This window comes from Callorhinus ursinus, unplaced genomic scaffold (assembly GCF_003265705.2).
Source record: "Callorhinus ursinus isolate GAN/ISIS: 27379988/994484 unplaced genomic scaffold, GSC_fseal_2.0 scaffold12, whole genome shotgun sequence".
Taxonomy (NCBI): domain Eukaryota; kingdom Metazoa; phylum Chordata; class Mammalia; order Carnivora; family Otariidae; genus Callorhinus; species Callorhinus ursinus.
The window spans coordinates 68,290,976-68,310,511 of NW_027397074.1; the positions used below are offsets into that span (position 1 = coordinate 68,290,976).

Consider the following 19,536-nt stretch of genomic DNA (forward strand, 5'->3'; position numbering starts at 1 on the left):
TGAGAACCCCGATGCGGGAGGGGTGGGCTTGGAGGGAGGGGGATACTGGGATGGCGCCGCGGCAGGGCTGGAGAAAGGGGGGCGCCGAGTAAGAGGGCACCAGGTAGGGCGGGGCTCAGGGGCAGAGTCGGAGCGGGCAGGGGGCGGGGCCGGTGGGGGCGCGGCCCAGGCGTTACCGGCGCAGGAGGGGCAGCAGGGCCCCTGGCGCGGGTGGGCGCAGGGCGCAGGCGGGCAGGGCAGCCGCTGGCAGGACGCGGAGCCGTGGAGGCACAGGCAGAGGCGGCAGGGGTCGTCGGGCAAGGAGAAATGCTCCAGGTGGCGGGCCGGGACCCCGCCGCCCGGCCGCGGGCAGCCCGAGGAAGCGGCTGCAGGGGAGAGCGCGCGTCAGGGCTCCCGGGAGAGGCTTGCCTCCGGAGGCTCCCCGCCCTCTCCCGGCCGGGATCTGCCCGAGGGCTGCGCCTCCTACCCGGGCACTGCGGGCAGCACTCTCCGGGCAGCAGGACCGGCTCGGGACAGGGCAGCGGAGGGCAGCGGCGGGCGAGGCACTGCACGCTGCCGCTCTGCAACAGGGGGACCACGCCAGGCCCGATTAGCGGCGGGAGGCGGAGGAGATCCCCGCGCCTCCTGACGGCCACCCTGGGGCACCGCGCCTGGTGTCCCACGTCCCGCCCCTCCTCCCCGGGGCGGGGGTGGACTCACCAGACAGCGACACTGCCGGCAGGGGTCGGAGGGGTGAGGGAAGTCCGCTCCGTTGGGGTACTCTTTCCCGCCAAAGGCACAGCCTGGGGGATGGGGCAGCTATAGGCCCGGGAGGGGCCCTACGCCTCCCTGGGTATGCTGCCCTTGCAGCCCTAAAAGCCCGTAGAGGGGACCAAGCCATCCCAGGAGACAGCTCCCACCCCCCATCCCATCCACCTCACCATTGCAGTCATTCTGGCAGCAGGGACCAGGCAGCGGGTGGGCACAGGGGGCCCTGGGGCAGGCCCGACGCTGGCAACGGGCATGGCCTTCCTGACATTGACACTCCTGGCAGGGGTCTCGGGGGTGGGAGAAGCTCTCGCCATCCACAAATACTCGTTCCTCCAGGATGCAGTCTGAGCATTGGGGCAGGGGGAGGGGCGGGAGTGGCGGCAAGGCCTGACAGTTCTAGGGCTGGGCCGGGTGTCCAGCCATCCTCGGAGTCCAGAGCCACTGAGGAAAGGCCATGAGGAAGCCCCGTGGAGAGAGTGACGGAGGGTCTGTGTAGGCAGGCGTGGGTAGCTCTCTGAGCACACGCTTGTGTGTGTGTGTGTGTGTGTGTGTGTGTGTGTGTGTGTGTATTTGAGCCCATTTACCTGCAGGCATGTGTGTTGCCTCTGAGGGGGACGAGCCAGGGAGCTCATGTGTGCAGGTGCGTGTGTTTGTCATACCCACCCTGACACAGACTCTCCACCAGGGCAGGACTCGGGTCACATTGCATGCCAGCACCAGTCTCCGCATGCCAGACCGAAATGTTTGTTGCATGAACCTGCTTTATACAGAACGATATGCAAATGTATCTGACTGGTGGGGGGATTGGAAGAGGAAATATAGAATGGAAGGAAAGAGTCACAGAGTAACACGAAGGGATAAACAAATCTCTACTCTGCCTCCCGCCCATACTCTGTGAGTTCCAGAGAGTTCCAAGCTGTGTCCGACTGGAAACAATTCGGAAGGCTGTTGTTTTCTAAGGTATCTGGTGAGCCCAGGGGGCCCTGGGAGAGCTGGGTCCAGGGCCCCCAAGCCAGACAGGTGCAAGAAGCACATACCTGGGCACCTGGGACAGCACTGGCCGGGTCCACTCTGGGGCCTGGCACAAGTTGTGGGAGGGCAGTCAACCAAGGAGCACCTCACAGTCCCCTCCTGGGAGCAGGGGAGAGGGCAATGGGGTTGGGCTCCAGGAGGGGCTCAGCAGGGCAGCACAAGCCTGAGGAGGTACCTCGCAGCGGCAGGTGTGGCAAGGACTATCTGCGTCTGTGAAGTTCTGCCCGTTGGCGTACACTTGGCCCTGGTAGGTGCAGCTCTCACAGCTGGGGCAGCAGGCGCCTGGGTGGGGCAGACTGATCAGAGCCCAGCGAGCTGAGGTGGGCTGGACAAAGCGGGGGAAGAAAGCCAGATCGGGGTGGAGCACTCACCGGGGGGCTGGGTAGGGTGCTGGCAGGGGGCTGGGGAGCAGAGCACCGCCCCACACATGGGCACGCCATCATGACAGGCGCAGGCCGTGCAGGGCTGACCATCAGGCTCCCATTGGACCCCCTCGGCAAACTCCTCTCCATCGAGCACACAGGCTAGAGCGAAGGGGGCTGTCACCAGGGCAACCTGGACGCCTCCAGCCATACCTGACCTTCCCAGACCACTGGACCCTGGCTTTGCCATCCCCACGGTGGCCTCTGAACACACACCGGACTGGTTGGTGGGCCTTGCAGTGCCCCCCTCACTGTGAAGGAACCCCTTCCATCTGCAGCGGCTGGACGCAGCCCTCCTGTGAAGCTGTTCCTCCTTCTCCCCCTCCCCACACCTACCTGGGCAGAGCTGGGAGCCAGAGGCAGGCAGCGTGCAGGGGGCAACTGGGCACTCCTGCTCCTCACAGGAGACCTCGCCAGCCTAGGAGGGACGTTGGCTGAGGGTCCTCAAGGGCTGACACAGATCTGGGGCATGAGAGGGCGGGACTGGCTACCTGGCAGGAGCAGCGGATGCAGCGCCCACTCTCTTGGAGTCTAAAGGTCTCCTCACTCTGATACTGGAGTCCCTGGTACTCACAGCCTGGACAGGAGGACAGGAGGCCCAGGGCGGGGGACAGAGCTGGAGGCTGCGGGGAAGCCTCACACCACCTCGAGGCAGCCACCGCCCACCCTGATGTGCCCGGCTCCCCTACCTCCAGGATCCCGGGGCCCAGTTGGCCATGAGAAGGGGAGGTGGGGGCGTGGTGACGGGAGCTCAGGCTTATCAAGGCCTTCTCCCGTACCGTAGTGCAAGGGGCTTCCTATAGGTCCCACCCCCGAGCCTCTCCGGGGCCAGGGCTTGCCCCTCTTCAGGTGACTTGAGTCCCCAGCTCACCATCACACACTGGGCAGCACTGCCCAGGGATCCTGCCTGGGTGTCTGCAGGGCACAGGTGGGCAGGGCAGAGGCTCACACTGGATGCTCCCATTCTGCCGATAAGGCCTGGTCAGCGTCCGAGAGGCAGGCCTGGGAGCCAGCCCCTCCCTGCCAGGCAGCCACACTCACAGCGCAGCGGCAGTGTGAGCAGGGGTCCCCAGAGCCCACCGGCTCTCCGCTGTGGTACTCCCGCCCGTTTAGGAAACAGCCTGTTGGGGAACAGGGTGCCTCAGACCCTCCTCAGGAACGCCCCCAACACACGCACACTGCTGCACATCCTGGCCCTGGGCTTCATGGGAGCCCGAGCTGGGCCGACCGTGGGCTCTCTGAACGCCCGCCTCAGGCGCCGCTCACTGACTCACCATCACACAGCGGGCAGCAGGTGCCTGGCAGGGCCCGCGCAGGGTACGGGCACAGGCTGGTGCACTCTTGCTGGCGGCACTGAACGTGGCCCTCCTGGGAGGGGGCGGAGGGGGCGGAAGGGGCAGGGGAAGGGGCCGGTTAGAGCTCCGTCAAGTGGCAGAAACAGCAATTGAGTCCCTGCGATCCACTTATTAGATATTGTTACGGGTTGAACTGTGTCCCCCCCCAAATTCATAGGTCGAAGTCCTAACCGCCAGCGTGTCAGAACGTGGCCTATTTGGAAACAGGGTCATTGCCGATGTAATTAATTAAGATGAGGTCATCCTGGAGTGGGATGGCCCCTCCAATAACTGTGTCCTTGTGAAAAAGGGAAATTTGAACACACACACACGCACACACACGCACACACACATGGAGGGCAACATGCAAAGATGAAGGGAGAAGCTGAGGGATGCCAAGGATCGCCAGCAAACCACCAGAAGCTAGGAGAGAGGCCTAGAACAGATTCCCCGTCACAGCCCTCAGAAGGAACCAAACCGGCTGACACCTTGATCTTGGACTTCTGATCTCTTGAACCACAAGACGATACGTTTCTGTTGTTTAAGCCAATCCGTTTGTGCTACTTTGTTATGGTGGCCCTAGGAAACTAATACAGATGTATAACCCAGAATGTTACTGAAGCACTCTGTGACTCAGTTTACCCATCTGAGAAAAGACAATAATAGTTCTGTCCTCGGGCACCTGGGTGGCTCAGTCGTTAAGCGTCTGCCTTGGGCTCAGTCATGATCCCAGGGTCCTGGGATCAAGCCCCACATCGGGCTCCCTGCTCAGAAGGGAGTCTGTACCTCCCCCCTGCTCGTGCTCTCTCTCTCAAATAAATGAATAAAATCTTAAAAAAATATAGTTCTGTCCCCATAGCCTGTTATGGGAATGAAATGAGATGCGGTGCCTGGTGTGACCTCCACCTCTGGAAGCTGGCAATCCGACTGTAGTGGCTGTTACCCCCCACGGCCCTTCCCACCCAGACCCCACCCCTTGAGCTCACACCTGCATCGGGGCCCTCCACGGCCAGTCCCATAAGTGGACAGCCAGTCACTCTTCTCACAGGTGTTGGGGAGGGTGGTCTGTGTGAGCAGGGATGGGGAGCACATCCTTGCAGAGGGGGTGGGTGCAACCATTTGGGTTGCTGAAGTGAAATCTCATAGGCTGGGGGGCTTATAAACAACAGAAATTTAGTTCTCACAGTTCCAGAGGCTGGGAAGTCCAAGAGCAAGGTGCCAGAAGTGTCTGGTAAGGACCTGCTTCCAGGTTCCTAGACACCTGTCTTTTCAATGTGTCTTCACGTGGCTGAAGAGAGGAGGAGCTAGCTCTCTGGGGTCCCTTCTACAATGACACTAATCCCTTTCACAAAGGCTCCACCCTCGTGACCTAAACACCTCCCAAAGGCCCCACCTCCTAATACCAGTACCTTGGAGGTTAGGATTTCAACATATGAATTGGGCTGGGTGTGTGGGGGGGAACACAAACATTCAGTCTATAGCACCTGGAGTGTCTTTCCTCATTTCTCCCTGCTTAAATTCTACTCACCCTTTAGGGCCTAAACCCATCCCTCCCAAGAAGATTTTCCAGATCTGTGCTAACATAACACAAGTCACAAGTCACTTTAAATACTCTAGTAGTCAAATTTCAAAAAAGTAGAAAGAAGCAGATAAAACTAAATTTTAAGATACTCCATTCAACTCAATATATCCAACAGTTATTTCAACATACAATCAACATAGAGTATTAATGAGGTAATTTATATTCTTTTCTTTCATATTAAGTCTTTAAAATCCCATGCATATTTTACACTCCAGCCCATCTCAGATTGGACGGCCCCATTTCCAGGGCTCAGTGGCTACACGCAGTAGGTTACAGATTGGACAGCCCAGTTCTAGATGGCTCGAGGAAATCTGCATTTCTCTCTCCCCGGAGCTGTTGCTGCCTGTCCTATCCTGCCCTGTCTCACTCCTGGAGCTTGCGAGCTCTTTGAGTACCTTCATAAATCCATGCTGCACACCTGATATGCTCAGAACTTGGCACACAGACAGGCACAGCCCCATCCCCCAAGCCCCCGCCTCACAGAGCCCAGGATCAGGTCTTCTCCACCTCTGTCCCCTCCCAGGGCCTATGGGACGTGCTCAGTGAAATGAAGAAATGAATATGGTGGGCCTGGGGTGTGGGAGCAGCGGCGGGGCTCACCAGGCACTGGCAGATCCGGCACGGGTCCCCAGGAGCAGTCCACTCTTGGCCATGCTCCCAGTGAGAGTCACCTTCTGTGCAGCCTGGGGTGGGGGTGAAGATGGGCAGAGAGGAAGCCTAGTGGCAGCCTGCCTGGCTGCCGGCTTCAGGCTGCCCCCACCTTCCTCCACATGCCCTCTGGGGGCTCTCTCCTGAGCCCAAACCAGACCACGTCATGCCTCTGCCTAGGCTCCTGGGGGCTCCCAGGGCACCAGACAGGGTAAGACCCAAGCTCCTTAGCCTGCCCTTCCGGGCCTCCCAGGACCCAGCGCGGCCACGCCCTCCTCCCCCTGCTCTCAGCCTCCCCGCATCTCTCACTGCAGGCTTTGGCCATTCGTGTGTGCTTGCACCTTACCCCCAACACACACCCACCTCACACTGTCAGTCCCACGCCTTTGTGCAAGCTGTCCTCTCTTCCTGAGATGCCCTCTGCCTTAATTCCTCCCTTCACCTAGCTAACTGCTCTTTATCCTGAGGGTTCACTCAGGACACGCTGTCTCCGGGACGCTCTCCTTCCTGTGTCTAGGTTGGATTGGGTCTCCTTCCTCTGAGTTTCCACAGTACCTGGCACCTGATTCTCATCCTGCCTTTGCGATAGCACTGGTGTGCGACTCAGCATCACCCTCTAGTGGTCTGCCTGGAGGGCCCGCCTGTGTCCTCCGTGCCCAGAGTAGGTAATAATGGTCAACATTTATCAGGGTATAGAATGTCATTATCCGGGCGCCTGGGTGGCTCAGTTGGTTAAGCGACTGCCTTCAGCTCAGGTCATGATCCTGGAGTCCCGGGATCGAGTCCTGCATCGGGCTCCCTGCTCGGCGGGGAGTCTGCTTCTCCCTCTGCCCCTCCCTCCATCTCATGTGCTTTCTCTCTCTCTCATTGTCTCTCTCTCTCTCTCAAATAAATAAATAAAATCTTTAAAGAAAAAAGAATGTCATTATCCACACCTCACAAATGGGGAACTGAGGCACGGAGTAACTCCCTCAGAGGCACACAGCCATGACATGGCAAGGGCAGAATCTGAGCCCAGGCACCTCGGCTCCAGAGCAGGTTTGACCGGGCATCGCTCCCCCACTGACCAAACCCCCCAGGTCAGAGCCAGCAGAATGAGCTCTGTTGTGGAAGAGATGGCGTGACTTCCCCGCCGGGAGCTCCACCAGGGAAGGGTCAGGGCTCTTACCTTGGCAGGTCGGGCAGCAGCGCCCAGGCCTTGGGACCGGCTCAGGGCAGGGGCTGGGCGGACACTTCATGGGCACACAGCGAACCAGGCCGCTCTGTAATGCACAGATAGCTGGCTCCCAGAGAGGGCGGGGTGGGCAAGGGTCCGACACCCTTGGGGGGGCTGTGGGGCTCAGGGACGGGATGGAGGGGAACCTCACCGGCAGCAGGCCTTGGAAGGTACATGAGGGGATGAAAGAGCAGCAGGGGTGGCCCAAGGTGGGGCAGAGAGTAAATAAGGAGGAGCAGGGCCTGGACAAAGGGGTGATGGTGGGACTCACCAGGCAGGAGCATTGGAGACAAGGGTTGGAGCTGGACAGGAAGTTGGCCCCCTCTTCATAGGACTGCCCCTCATATTCACAGCCTGGGGAGGATTGCCAGGATGACAGGCTGGTCAGCAGAGAGCAGGGTGAGTGGACATCACCAAGGGAGGGCATGACCCCAAGTAGGTACTGGACCCTCGGGGGCTGAGGGGGTGGAGGGGCAGGGCAGGGCGGGAGGTCACCTGGCCGGCAGACGGGGCAGCACTCCCCAGGCGGGGTATAGCTCTCCAGGCAGTTGAGCTCTGAGCATGAGGGCCCCTGGCACCGCACGGTCCCTGCCTGCAGGGCAGACACTGAGCCCTCCCTCCCTCTCCACTGCCCACGCTCACTTACTCTGCTGGCCAAGGGGGCCTAGCAGGCTGCAGCCTCGACGCCTGGGGGGCGGCAGCAGCTCTGTCTGGCCCCCCGATTGGGCTTGACACTGCCAGGCCGGGGGTATGCCGAGCATCAGGGATGTGCGTGGTGGCCGGGGCTGGGCTCTGATTCCCTTACCTGGCAGGTGCAGATGACACAGGGCTCTGGATGCCACGTTTCCCCAGCCCTGTGGCCTCCAGGGCAGCCTGTAAAACCGGGGCCAGGCCCCCGAGTAAGAGACCCATAGTACTGGAGCAAAACATCAAAGGGCACCATTCAGGCGATAACCAGAGATTTTTATACTTACTACAAGTTTCCAGCAGATGGCAGTCAAGTGTCTGACTCAAACATAATCAGTAGATTTCCATTATTTTACCGTAGAAGTGTTGAGGAAAGGGTGCCTTTTCAAAAAATTTCACCGAAGATATACGAGCTAGCAGTGGCCTCGAGGCACCTCATATCCTGAAAGCTCTGTGCGTGTGCGCGTGTGTGCGTGCATGCATGAGGGCATGTGCGTGTGTGTGTGTGTGTGTGTGTGTGTGTGTGTGTGTGTGTGTGTCCCTTGTCTTTGAGATCCATCAGCTCCAGAGACTCCCCTCCTCATCTCTGGCCAAGACTCCCAGGCTCCATTTCCAGACCCCACTGGTCCCCTGAGCCCCTGACCCACCCTTCACACGACCAGCTGATATTCTGCTAGATAAAATATAGGATGCTCAGTTGAATTTGAATTCCATACAATCTATACTTTTTTTTAGTATAAGTATGTTCCAAATATTGCAGGAGACATACTTACACTAAAAAAGTATGTGTTGTTTATGTGCGAAATTCCAGTTTAACAAGGCATCCCGTATTCTCTTTGCTAAATCTGACAACCCTATTCCTTGACTACGAGCTAGTAACATCCCTCAGCAGGGCCACCGCGTCCATCTCCTCCCACTTCTCTTCACGGCCCTGGCACCACTGCCTTCCTAGCTTCCTACCATTCCCTGGGATCTGACCAGTCGCCCGTGCTTTAGAAGCACCACTCCCTCCCTCTGAAGCCACTGCCATCCCTAACTCCCTGGCTCCATGCCTAGATGACTACTGTACTAGCCCACTAACTGGTCTTTCGCATCTAGCCCAAACCAGATGAATATTCCTACAACACTCCTTTGAACAGGCCACATTCTGGCTCTGCAGCCTTCAATGGCTCCCCATTGCCCCCAGAAGAAAGTCCAAGCTCAAGGCTTACAGCAGGCTCTTCCCACTGGGCCTTTCCAGACGGATTTCCTACAACACACCTCTCCCCACCCTGTTCTTGTGCCCGAAAGGGCCATTGAGTACTGTCTCCTTCCGCTGAAATCACTTTCCCTTGAAGGTGTGGCTCAGATGACCCGCCCGGACACAGTCTTGAGTGGAGCCCCCTGCCTTCCCACCATCTCCTCCAGCAGCTAACCACACACTGCCCTCCTATAGTTCTTTTAATCTGGTTATTGGATCTTAAATCTTGTGTTGTATTAGCTTTCCGTTTATCTTCTCAACTAGGTTAGAAGCCCCCTGAGGGCAGGAAAAAGGTCGTACAGAGGCTCTGTACAGGCCAGGGTCCGTATTTGCGGGCTGTGCTTCAGTTCTGAATTCCCTGAACCACTGCCAGAGTGAGTGGGCAGGCACCCTCTGGGCACGTGGCGGGGGGGGGCACACGGTGCCTCTGGGGGCCCCCAGAATGAGTGCAGGAGGTGGGGCTGGGGCTGGCGGGAGGCTGACCTGGCTCACAGTGTGGACAGCATGCTCCCGGCTCCGGGCAGGGTCCCCTTGGGCAAGGCTTCTGGGTACAGTTTACGACCCCTCCCTGTGGGGAAGCCGACAGGTGGCTGCATGGCGTCAGAACACTGAGGGCCCGGCCTCCGGACCCGAAAGGTCACCCTCGGCCGGCCGCGACCCAGTGGAGGAGCAAGAGGCTGAGGCGGCTCAGGGTACATGGGCTACCCTCAGTCCGAGGGCAGAAAAGAGACATCCTACCCCCACCCCCATCATCTCCTGCTGCTCTGGAGCCCCAGAAACCGTCTCTTCCCAGTGCCAGCAAGTTCCCAGAATGGAGAGGTCCTAGGAAGGGAACTGAGAGCTTCCTCAATGGAGGAGCGAGGAGGGAAAGGCTGGAAGAAGGTGGATGTGGAGCCAAGTGAGGGAGACCAGGCGGGTAGATGACAGGGACAGATGGATAAGCAGGGACAGGGAGGGTCCACAGGTGAGGGGGTGATGTAGGAAGACAAGCAGCTCCATCCCCTCTGCCCTCTGCCCTCCATGCCACTGTTTGCCAAGCCCAAATCAGAGGGGCTTGGGGCCCCCCCACCATGTGTGTGTGTGGGGGGGGGGTTGAGCTCCAGAAAACAGAGCCACTTGGAATCAGCAGAAGCCCCTGGTGGCAGGGCTTTGGGGGAGGGGCGGGCAGACCCCATCACTCAACTTCCAGCACACGAGGCTGCAGTGACTGGTAACTTAAGTGAGGCAGGTGAAGGGGACAGGTATGGGATATGCAGGTGGGTCATGGGAACTCACCAAGCAGTGGCAGGTGGTGCAGGCGTCTGGGGAGAAGGTCTCCCCATTGCCATAGGCTTGACCGTTGTGGCTGCAGCCTGGGGAGGAGACAGGCCGTCACTTAGGCACTCAGGTGCCCAGGTGGTCCTGGCAGGCAGATAGAGTGGCACTCACCATGGCAATGGGGCAGGTCGGGCTTGGGCTCACAGTGCACAGCCCCGTCCCGGCAGACACAGGCTGTGCAGGTGTCGGGCTCCCAGCGAGCGCCCTGGGGCCAGGCCCGCCCCAGTCCCCAGCACTGGGCAGAAGCGGGGCGGCATTCACAGGACTCCAGCCGCCTCACCCTCACCCGCAGCTCCTTGTTCTGGGAGAAAGAGGCGGAGGGGAAGGTAGGAGGTGCTGGCTCAGCTCCACCCCATCCGACACATCTGGCAGATATGTGGGGTGTGAAGACTGAGCAGGGCGAGAAGGCAATTTGACTGTTCCAGGGCACAGGTGGGTCCCTTCCAGGCAGCACCTAGTTTACCCACAGTTCTCAAGATCGGGAGTCTGGACAGGCTCCTAAGGGAGCCCGGGGCCCCCAGACCTCTCCTTTGGACAGAAGTGGACCAATCCCCTCTCCCCAACCATTAAAGACCTTTATCCATCCCAAATCCTTTCTGATGAGGCCTTATGTATAGTAGGTGCTCCATAGTGTTGGCCAAATACATGAAAGAACATGAACATCTAAATTGATGAAACCAATACTCTGGAGATTCTTCATTTGTATGAACGAATCAATATTAAGAACCGTTCATATAAGAACTTCTCCATGTGCATTTAAAAACCAAACTCTATTTTACAGTTCCCGGCCCCCCCCCCCCACAGCCCAACCCTTCTTTCCTCTAAGGACGCAAGATCTGCCCTACCCGGCACAAACCCACCGGCCTCCCACGCTACCTGCTCTCTGAGCGCCATCATCTGGGCCTCCAGCCTTCCCAGCCGTTCCTCCAGGGGGCGCCCCTGCTTGTGGGGGGCCCCAGCAAGGGCTGAGGCGAGGACAGGCCCCTGCTGCCCGTTGTCGTGGATGTCAGCAAGCTCAGGGGGCTCCCTGAGGATGGCCCCACCTGAAGGGGACAAGAATCCAAGGTGGGCTTGTGGGTGAGGGGCTGACAAGGTTTCCTGGGTCCCGTCTTCCAAACGCTGCAGGGGAGGAGGGGCACCTGGGCCCCACCCCTGTCCACCTGCCCACTCACCTTCCAGAGAAGGAGATTTGGTCTGTGAGGGTGCCGGAGTGAAAGCGTGGAAGGAGAAGGGAAAAGGTGGACAAAAGGGACCCAGACCAGCTTTCCCAAGTAGCAAGGACCCCTGTCGGTATCAGCCCCAGGACCCTGACCTGCTGGGGCCATGGGGAGAGTATCTAGGCCAGGGCCTCCCTGCAGCCTCCCATATGCTGCAGGGGTCTCCCGCCATGGGGAGCGGGTCAGGGTCCCCCATCTTTATGTGCGCAGGGTCTTGGCCAGGGTGAGCCTTCGGAGCTGACCAGTCAGGCTGGGAGGGGCCAGTGTGGGCTGCAGTGCAGGGGAGGGAGCTGGCCATGTGAGCGCCCCGGGCCCTCCAACTGCCCGTCCTCACCCGTCAGCGAAGGCGCTGTAGCTGGAGCGGGTGCACAGCGAGGGGCGGGGCGGCTCCTCCCTCTGCTCCACCCCCACCCCGCCCCAGCCTTGCCTCTATTTCCAGGCCCGCGGTGGCGGGGCCGCGGGACCCCACATCGGGACCTCACAGTCTGTATCTGACAGAGGTCCTTGCTACTTGGGAAAGCTGTCTGGGTCCCTTTTGTCCACCTTTCCCCTTCTCCTCCTTCCACGCTTTCCCTCCAGCACCGTCCCAGACCAACTCTCCTTCCCTGAAAGGGGGGTGGGCAGGTCGACAGGGGTGGGGCCCAGGGTGCCCCTCCTCCCCTGCAGGGTTTGGAAGACAGGACCCCACACTGGGCAGGGGGAGCTCCAGAAGGTGGAACTTGGTTGCATTTCTTGAAGGGTTTAGGGAAGGGGTCAGCAGGGCCCCCACTAGCTTTCAAGGCACCAAGCTGAACAAAGACAGCCTAACCCTGGTTTTTGATGACACTATGTTAGAGAAAGGGGTTCCTCTGAGTTCAGGCCTGGGGTTGAACAGCCATTTCCACCTCACTTGAATCCTTCCCGTGCAGTCAGAAAAGTGAAAAATGGGGGTGGGGGGGGCTGTAGGCTGACTCCACAGACCTCCGATAGACCAGATCCCTCCTCTGGGTGGGGGTGGGCAGAGGAAGGTCTGGAGGAGGAAGAGGAGGAGGGAGAGGGGAGGGTCTTCCCTGCTGAGGCAGCGAATTATGAGGCCTGGTCTGGGGTGGCTAAAAGGGTTTCTCGTAGACACTAGTCCTGTGAGGCAGGGGACTATGTCACCCACTCCCCTCCCCCACTCCCCGAAGCGGGGATTGGAGAGTCTCATTTGAAACCTAAATTATCTTCTTTCTTCCAAACCTGCTTTGGCCCGAATTCCTTGGCTTTGTTGCTGCCATCCCCACGGACTCTGATATCAATCTGGGGCTCGGTTTCCCTCTTTTGTGCCCCCCCAACCCATCAGCCTCTGGTCTTATCCGGTTGTCCCCAGCCCTCTCCCCTCTCTCCACTCAGGAGGCTGAAGTCAGAGCCGTCCTCCCTGCCTCCACCTGACACCACTTCTCTAAGTCACACATCTGAAGGTTCCCAGCAGCAAGTCCAAATGTGACCTTTTGCAAACGCCACCCATCTTTTCAGCCTGCCGCACTACTCCCCACATCCAGGTTCTAACGCCCCCAACAAATGCGGGCACTCAAGCCTCTTGTGCACATTCCCATTCCCTCCCTAGCTGGGTATCCCGTCACCTGGAACTCGGTAGGGCTCCTGTAGGTGGCGTTCTTCCCCGCCCTTTGCAGGGCAGCTGAAAATAGATGAGGGCTCAGCATCTTAAACCCTCCGTCCCAGCTTGACACCCCCACCCCCACGATCTCTCCTCTCAGGCCACACCTCCAGGTCTACTTCAGCAGCACAATAAGGGAGTCGGGGAGAGGGTGGGGGTCCTTTGGGACCCTCCGGGAAGACAGGGCCAGTCCCTTGCCTGGAGAGACCGGCAGAAAGAGCTCCAGATTGTTTCACAGAGCCTGCTTGCTCCCCATGGAACTGTCCTCGGCTCCCCTCTCCCTAGCCGGCTGCCAAGTCCTTGCACTGACCCCTCTAGTCCTGCCTGCCCCCCCCCCAGAAGGCCAGACACAGACTCAAGGTCTGCTCCCATAGCGGGCCTCCTTCCCCCCTCCCCTTCTCAAGACAAATAATTAACTTCAGACTCCCAGATTCCAGGGCAGCCTCTCCCCCACCGCTGCCTGCAGGAATTCCTCCCGAGCCATTGCAGGAAGCCCCCCCCCCCCCCTGCCCCGGGCTCCGGGCCCCAGCCTCCGTGCGCGCCCCCACGCGGGCTCCTCCACCGAAGGGGAGGACTGAGGCCGGCCCGGGAGGCGCTCGCACCCCGCGGCGGGAGGTCGGGAGAGGCAGCCTGGCCTCAGCTCCTTCCCTGGGGCTGGGCTGAGTGAGAAACGGGGTCCCGCCGGGCCGCCCCCGAGCCTTCGGCGCCCCGACTTACCTCTGCCCGTCGCCGAGACCAAGGCCAGGCTGGTGAGCTGCAGGATGAGGGGCAGCGGAGCCGCCCGGGGCCCCGCCATGCTCGCTCCGCCTCGCTGTCTGTGGTGGCGGCTCCGCAGGCGCTGGGGGAGGCGGGGTGGGGACACACCAGGCCGCCTCCCACCCAGTCTTTGTTCAGGGAGGGCTTCTGGAGTCTGTCATCCTGCCTGGGGGCGCGCGCCTCCCCAGTGGGCACCTCGAGCCCAGCGCCGTCCTGACCCCAGCCCTGTGGCAGAGGGCAGCGCCTGGGGAGCAGCCCCCGCCCCGCAAGAAGCTGGGACCCTCTCCTGCCTATGGTCCCTGGTGGAGACCCTGACAATAAACACAAATTTCTCACTCTGAGGCCCTGGGACAGCTGGTTTTCCTGCCTCCCCCTGCCCCCATTCCTTTGGGGTTACTCCATTTGCCCTGGGGTTCCCAGTTCAGCTTCTTTCTTGCTTACAGGAGGATGGGGCTGGGTTCAAAACCCTATTTAGCCAAATCCATGTGTCCTTAGGCAGACCCCTAACTGTGCCTCAGTTTGTTTGCAACCCGGGGATTCTAATATCTACTTTATAGACTGGCAGTGAAAGTATATAAATAGGGTAGTGGTTGGCACATGCTAAGTGTGTAAATAACAGTAAATAACAAATTCCAGCAAAGATGCTGTTCCAGACCGCTGAGATCAAGGTCTCCTGCTTTCTTCCTCCTTTGTCCACCTATGCGTTTCCTTCCCGGACTCTACTCACCACCCCTATCCACCCCACTAACCCCAGGCTTGGCCCCAAATGCCAAGGCCTCCCTTTGCTGCCTGGTCCCAGCCCATTTTCCAGTTCCTAAACTCAGGCCTGGGGGCAGGGGGTTAGGGGGGTGGGGGTGGGCAGCAGGGACGGGGGTGGGGACAGGGTTGGGCGTGGGGCTCAGCAGGCAGAGGGGGCCAAAGGGAGGAAGTGAGGAAAGCTGGCCACGAACTCCTCAGTGCAGCTGGGAAGCAGGGGGAGGTGGGGATGGGCCCCCGAGCTCACAGGCAAAGGGACATAGAGGGTGGAGTCATGAATCCTGCCAAAGCAGTCTCCCTCCCTCTTGTCAAAGCCAGCAAGTCAGAAGTCACCCTTCCCCCCAGCCCAGGCAGGGACTAAAAGTCCCCCTCCCCTCCCGGCCCACTCTCCAGGCACACTAAGAGAGGGCAGCATCTCTCCCAGGAGAGTGGACCCCTAAAATGGTCTGTGCAGTTGACAGCAAGGCGAGGGGCGGCATGAGCCACTGCTGAGAGCTGGCCTCTGCAGGCCTGGAGCTTGGCTCACAGGAGCAGGGGAAAGCTAGGGCCCCCAGGCCACAGAAGAAACCAGAAGTGGCAGGTTTCATCCCACCAGTGTTAAAGAAAATGGTGCCTGTTATAAGGCAGGTCCCCTGGGAGACTGGGTGGGGCAGAGGCTAAGAGCAGACTCTGGTGAGAGCTGCCAGACCAAATCCTGGGTCTGACGATGCTTTCTACTGGTGACCTCAGGCAAGTCATTTAACTTCCAGTGGCTAATTTTTCTTAGCTGTGACCTGTTGCTCTAATAGCACCCCCCTATAAAGTGTTTTGTGAAGCTCAAGTGAATCAGTGCCTGGAAAGAGCACATTCGTTATCTTCAAGAGAAGGTAGAGAAGCTTCTGGAAAACTCACTCTATGAAACAAAAACCCAAGGCCCGGAGGAAAAGGAGTTTGGAGAGACATTTGAGTTCCACCATAAGCGATTACTGTGAGTCTCTTTTGTGCCAGACATCGAGCCAGTATAGCAATAAACAAAACATGGTCCTTCGTGGAATGCCCCCAGGAAGGCCAAGGGAAGGGGGAATGTGGTCCCTGGCAGAGGAGGAGTGTGAGCATGGGATTATGGATGCACACAAGTGTCAGGCTTGGTACAGGCCTCACGTTTCTCTGCCAGATGCGGCTGTCCCGACCAACACCCAGCCCATTCTTTAGAAGAGGGCATTCTGGCTAGAGAAAGCAGGAAAGACTCAGGCTTGAGTCCTTACTTGGCAGCATGGCCCCACATACACAGTGCTGTGTGGGAGCTGGAGGGTATGTGTGAGCAGCAGCAGGACTCCAGGGTTCAGAGTTGCTGAATTCTGAGTTCAGCTCCTGCTCCACACTCACGGTCTGCGCTGGTGGTTCTGCATTTCTCCCCCCTCCCAGCCCCTACAGACAGCACCCCCCTGGCTTCCTGTTGGGTCAGCCAATGAGAGGCACGAAGGTAGGAGAGGAGAGTGGTTGGGGGTATTTCTTCCCTCCTTCTGCTCACCTGGGCTCCCTTGGTATTCCTTCCCGTTGTCCTCTCTGCCCACCCATTTTTGGGCCTCTCTGTCCCCCCCGGGTGGTGCTGGCCTCCTGCTATTGTTAGTCCCGGGTCTTCAACATCCCTCATGAATTCTCTTACCACTGAGTCGGCCAGTCTGTAAATAGTCCCTTCCTGAAGTTCTCCTGAGCTAGGAGCACCTGGGTGGCTCAGTTGATGAAGCGTCTACCTTCAGCTCAGCTCAGGTCATGATCTCAGGGTCCTGGGGTCGAGCCCTGTGTCGGGCTCCCTGTTCAGTAGGGAGTCTGCTTCTCCTCTCCCTTTGTCCTACCCCCCCCACACTTGTGCGCACGCTCTCTCTGTCTCAAATAAATAAATAAAATCTAAAAAAAATAAAGAAAAAGAAAAAGAAAAAGAAGTTCTCCTGAGCTAAACCCTTTTGAAGGGAATTCTGTTTTCTCCTGGGTCTTCAGCCAATACGTGAACCTTACTACTTACTTCGTTAAGTTACTCCGCCTACGTAAGCCGAAATCTTTCATCTATAATATGAAGTACTAAGCCTACTGCAGGTGGAGAAAGTTCGATGAGGATGTGCGCCTGACGTATGCGTGGTGCCCAGCACACAGAGGACCCCAACGTAAGTTACCTCCCGGGCGTTCATTACGTGCTTCAGGCTGTACTGCCGATAGCCGATAGCAGCAGGTTGGTTTTCTTTCTGGATTTGCTGGCTGGAAGTAAAAGGCCAATGTGGGGAGGGAGGGACAGAAAGGATTAGTAAATGATTAATTTTTTGTACTTCATTTGCTATCTTTCAAATCATACCAGTTGTAACAAATGCAGTGAGTTACTACAAAGGTATGCAGACCAAGTGCATTGTTACATCTGCTCCAACCCCTTTCCTTGCCTATCTCCTCCCAGCCCCACGTGACCAAGGGTAACACGGGTATGTTCTCCCACACCCTTCACCCGGCTCACACAACCATATGCAAGCGTGTGTACACCACGTGATTTCGTTTGGAGATGGCATTTTGCAACAGGCTGTGTAGGATCTCAGCCCCCAGCCCCAGCCCACAACCCTGGCCAGCTTGCCCCTGAGTCAGCAATCTCAGTGGCTCCCGTCTCAGCCTCCCAATTTCCCCAGGACCCTTCCTCCCCACTGACAACATCGTGTCACCCCCCAACCCACCCTACCCCCTCGCAAAAGTCATCCCTAGCTGACCAGCTTGAGCTGCTGCAGCGGGTGGGGGATGTGTTGTTCGTCATAGATCTGAGATTCAAATCCCGCAACTGTATCTCTCAGCCTGGCTACCCCTCCCCCAGATTCAGAGTAAGTAGCCGACCAGTGGCCCTCCAGGAAGGTCATCCTTTGCCTGTCCTTAAAATGCCACAAAGGTCTGCCTCCGGACGTCCCAGGCTCTGTGCCAAGCTGCGGCACGTCTACTCAAGTGTGTGCCGGTCCACACACTTGACCAACACCACTCGAAGGTTAATACTCACAGGTGGAATACTTCCCTGTTGGATTGAACCTGCTGGGATTTTAGGGGTGTGTGTGCATGTTTTGTTTTATTTTTGGCATAGAGAGACTGATGCCATCAGATTGCATATCTGAAGCCTGCTGCAGAGCAAGGACCTAGGGGGTGGGCAGAAGGTTTCCAGGTGCCCGCACTGCGACTGCCAAGCCTTGAAGTTCTCCAGCTGGGAGGGGAGCTTGCCCATCATTCTCATGCCTATTCCCACCTAGGGTTTCTTCAATCTCTTTTGTGACTTTCTTTTCTCAAGGACTGGCCCCTGGGAATCCCACGAGGGCTTGGAGAAGCTAACAGGGTGAGGGAAGAGAGGACGAGATACATAGGCGTAGCTTCCTGTCGGCACTCCCCTCTTCTTCCTACCCAGCCGTTTATCTTCTTCCTATCCCTCCTGGCCCTGACAGACAAGGAAACTGAGGCTTGCAGGGTTTAAGCAGCCTAAGCAAGCTCACTCAGCTGGAGAGTGGCGGAACTGGCTCTCCACCCCAGCTCTGATGCCTAACCACTGTGGAGATGCCTGCTGGCTCTTCTCCCACCGCCCATGACTCCTGCACACAGGGAACTTCTGCTTCTCGTCGGTTCTTCCGCAGCACTGGGAATTCATGCAGTTACAAGATTTAGGTGTCTTCTCCCTTGCACAGAGGGCTGGGAGCACCCCTTGGGCTGGGGGGTTGCTTGGCAGGTACTGGTGGATGGGCACACACAGGGGTCTCTCTTTCCACTGCCTCAATCCCATTATAAAATCCAAGGATTGGGTTGGGGGTACTGAGTCTCAGAAGTGCCTCTGGCCCCCCTATTCCTGTGATCCTGGGTCAGGACCCCAGAATTCAGATCCCAAACAAAGGCAAGGCCTATCATTAACAGCCTCCCTCGGAACTGACCCAACTCAATTTGTGGCTCTGAGGAGCCAGATGGGGGCTGGTGAGTAGGGGCACTGTCTACACTCTGCTTTGGATTAGCTCAGAACCCCTTGGCAGTCAGGCTCTGAGATGCGCAGGGTTGCCTTCCCACATGGGCTGGCCAGAGGAGACAGTGTCTCGATGGAGTTTGGGCCAAGACTGGCCAAAGGGGCTCTAGTCTAGCAACTGGTCTCACCCAGCCCCAGCCCACAGTTGGAGAGAAAAACGAGACTTCGGACAAGGACTGAGGGAAGGGACTAGCAGCTCTTCCTTCCAGGTAATGTGGAGACAGGGATCCGATGACTAGGGGGAGAGGCCAGGGGATCAACACCACAGCTGGGCTATCTTTTTTTTTTTTTAATTACATTTTTTTTTTTTTAAGATTTTATCCACTCATTCAAGAGAGACAGACAGAGAGAGAGAGGCAGAGGGAGAAGCAGGCTCCCAAGGAGCAGGGAGCCCGATGCGGGACTCGATCCCAGGACCCCGGGATCATGACCCGAGCCGAAGGCAGACGCTTAACCGTCTGAGCCACCCAGGCGCCCACAGCTGGGCTATCTTGAGGCACCAGATGTCCTGGCACCCAGCAGTAACCTTGGGTTCCCTTTTTATGTTTTCTGTTTGGTAACAGTTTTTTTGAGATATAATTCACATATCATAGATTGACCCGTTTACAGGGTACCATTCAGAGCTCACAAGATGGCGGGGGCAGTGACCTTCCCGGGCTGCTGGGCCCGAGCGATGTGGAGGCGCTGAGGCTCTTGGCCACCCAAAAGTGTATATAAACCCAGCCAAAGAAACAAAAACTGGGACCTGCGGCTGCTGGGGACTGCAGGTCAGACAGCACCATCACTGGAGTGAGCCGTGCCCCTCGGTCCTGGGCAGTCCACACGAGCATCTCAGTGTTGACATAAAACAGGTGGGGGCCCCTGGCTCCTTCGGTGGAGCATCCTACTCGATCTCAGGGTCGACCTCGGGGTCGTGAGTTCAAGCCCCGCATTGGGCTCCCTGCTG

General features: G+C 58.3%; 1 protein-coding gene across 1 annotated transcript in view; it reads right to left on the minus strand.

The window, feature by feature from the left end:
* KCP (kielin cysteine rich BMP regulator) overlaps positions 1 to 13,893 on the minus strand; it is a 24,872-nt gene extending 10,979 nt beyond the window's left edge. The window contains 22 exon segments of the mRNA XM_073898554.1: positions 176 to 365; positions 467 to 560; positions 700 to 782; positions 921 to 1,094; positions 1,788 to 1,881; positions 1,958 to 2,064; positions 2,154 to 2,306; positions 2,541 to 2,622; positions 2,696 to 2,781; positions 3,076 to 3,169; positions 3,246 to 3,325; positions 3,479 to 3,572; positions 5,721 to 5,803; positions 6,937 to 7,030; positions 7,256 to 7,338; positions 7,480 to 7,576; positions 7,790 to 7,857; positions 9,395 to 9,479; positions 10,187 to 10,263; positions 10,340 to 10,529; positions 11,105 to 11,271; positions 13,799 to 13,893. Coding sequence (XP_073754655.1) covers positions 176 to 365; positions 467 to 560; positions 700 to 782; positions 921 to 1,094; positions 1,788 to 1,881; positions 1,958 to 2,064; positions 2,154 to 2,306; positions 2,541 to 2,622; positions 2,696 to 2,781; positions 3,076 to 3,169; positions 3,246 to 3,325; positions 3,479 to 3,572; positions 5,721 to 5,803; positions 6,937 to 7,030; positions 7,256 to 7,338; positions 7,480 to 7,576; positions 7,790 to 7,857; positions 9,395 to 9,479; positions 10,187 to 10,263; positions 10,340 to 10,529; positions 11,105 to 11,271; positions 13,799 to 13,877 — 2,354 coding nt within the window. The 5' untranslated portion in view covers positions 13,878 to 13,893.
* Positions 13,894 to 19,536: the final 5,643 nt, after the last annotated feature.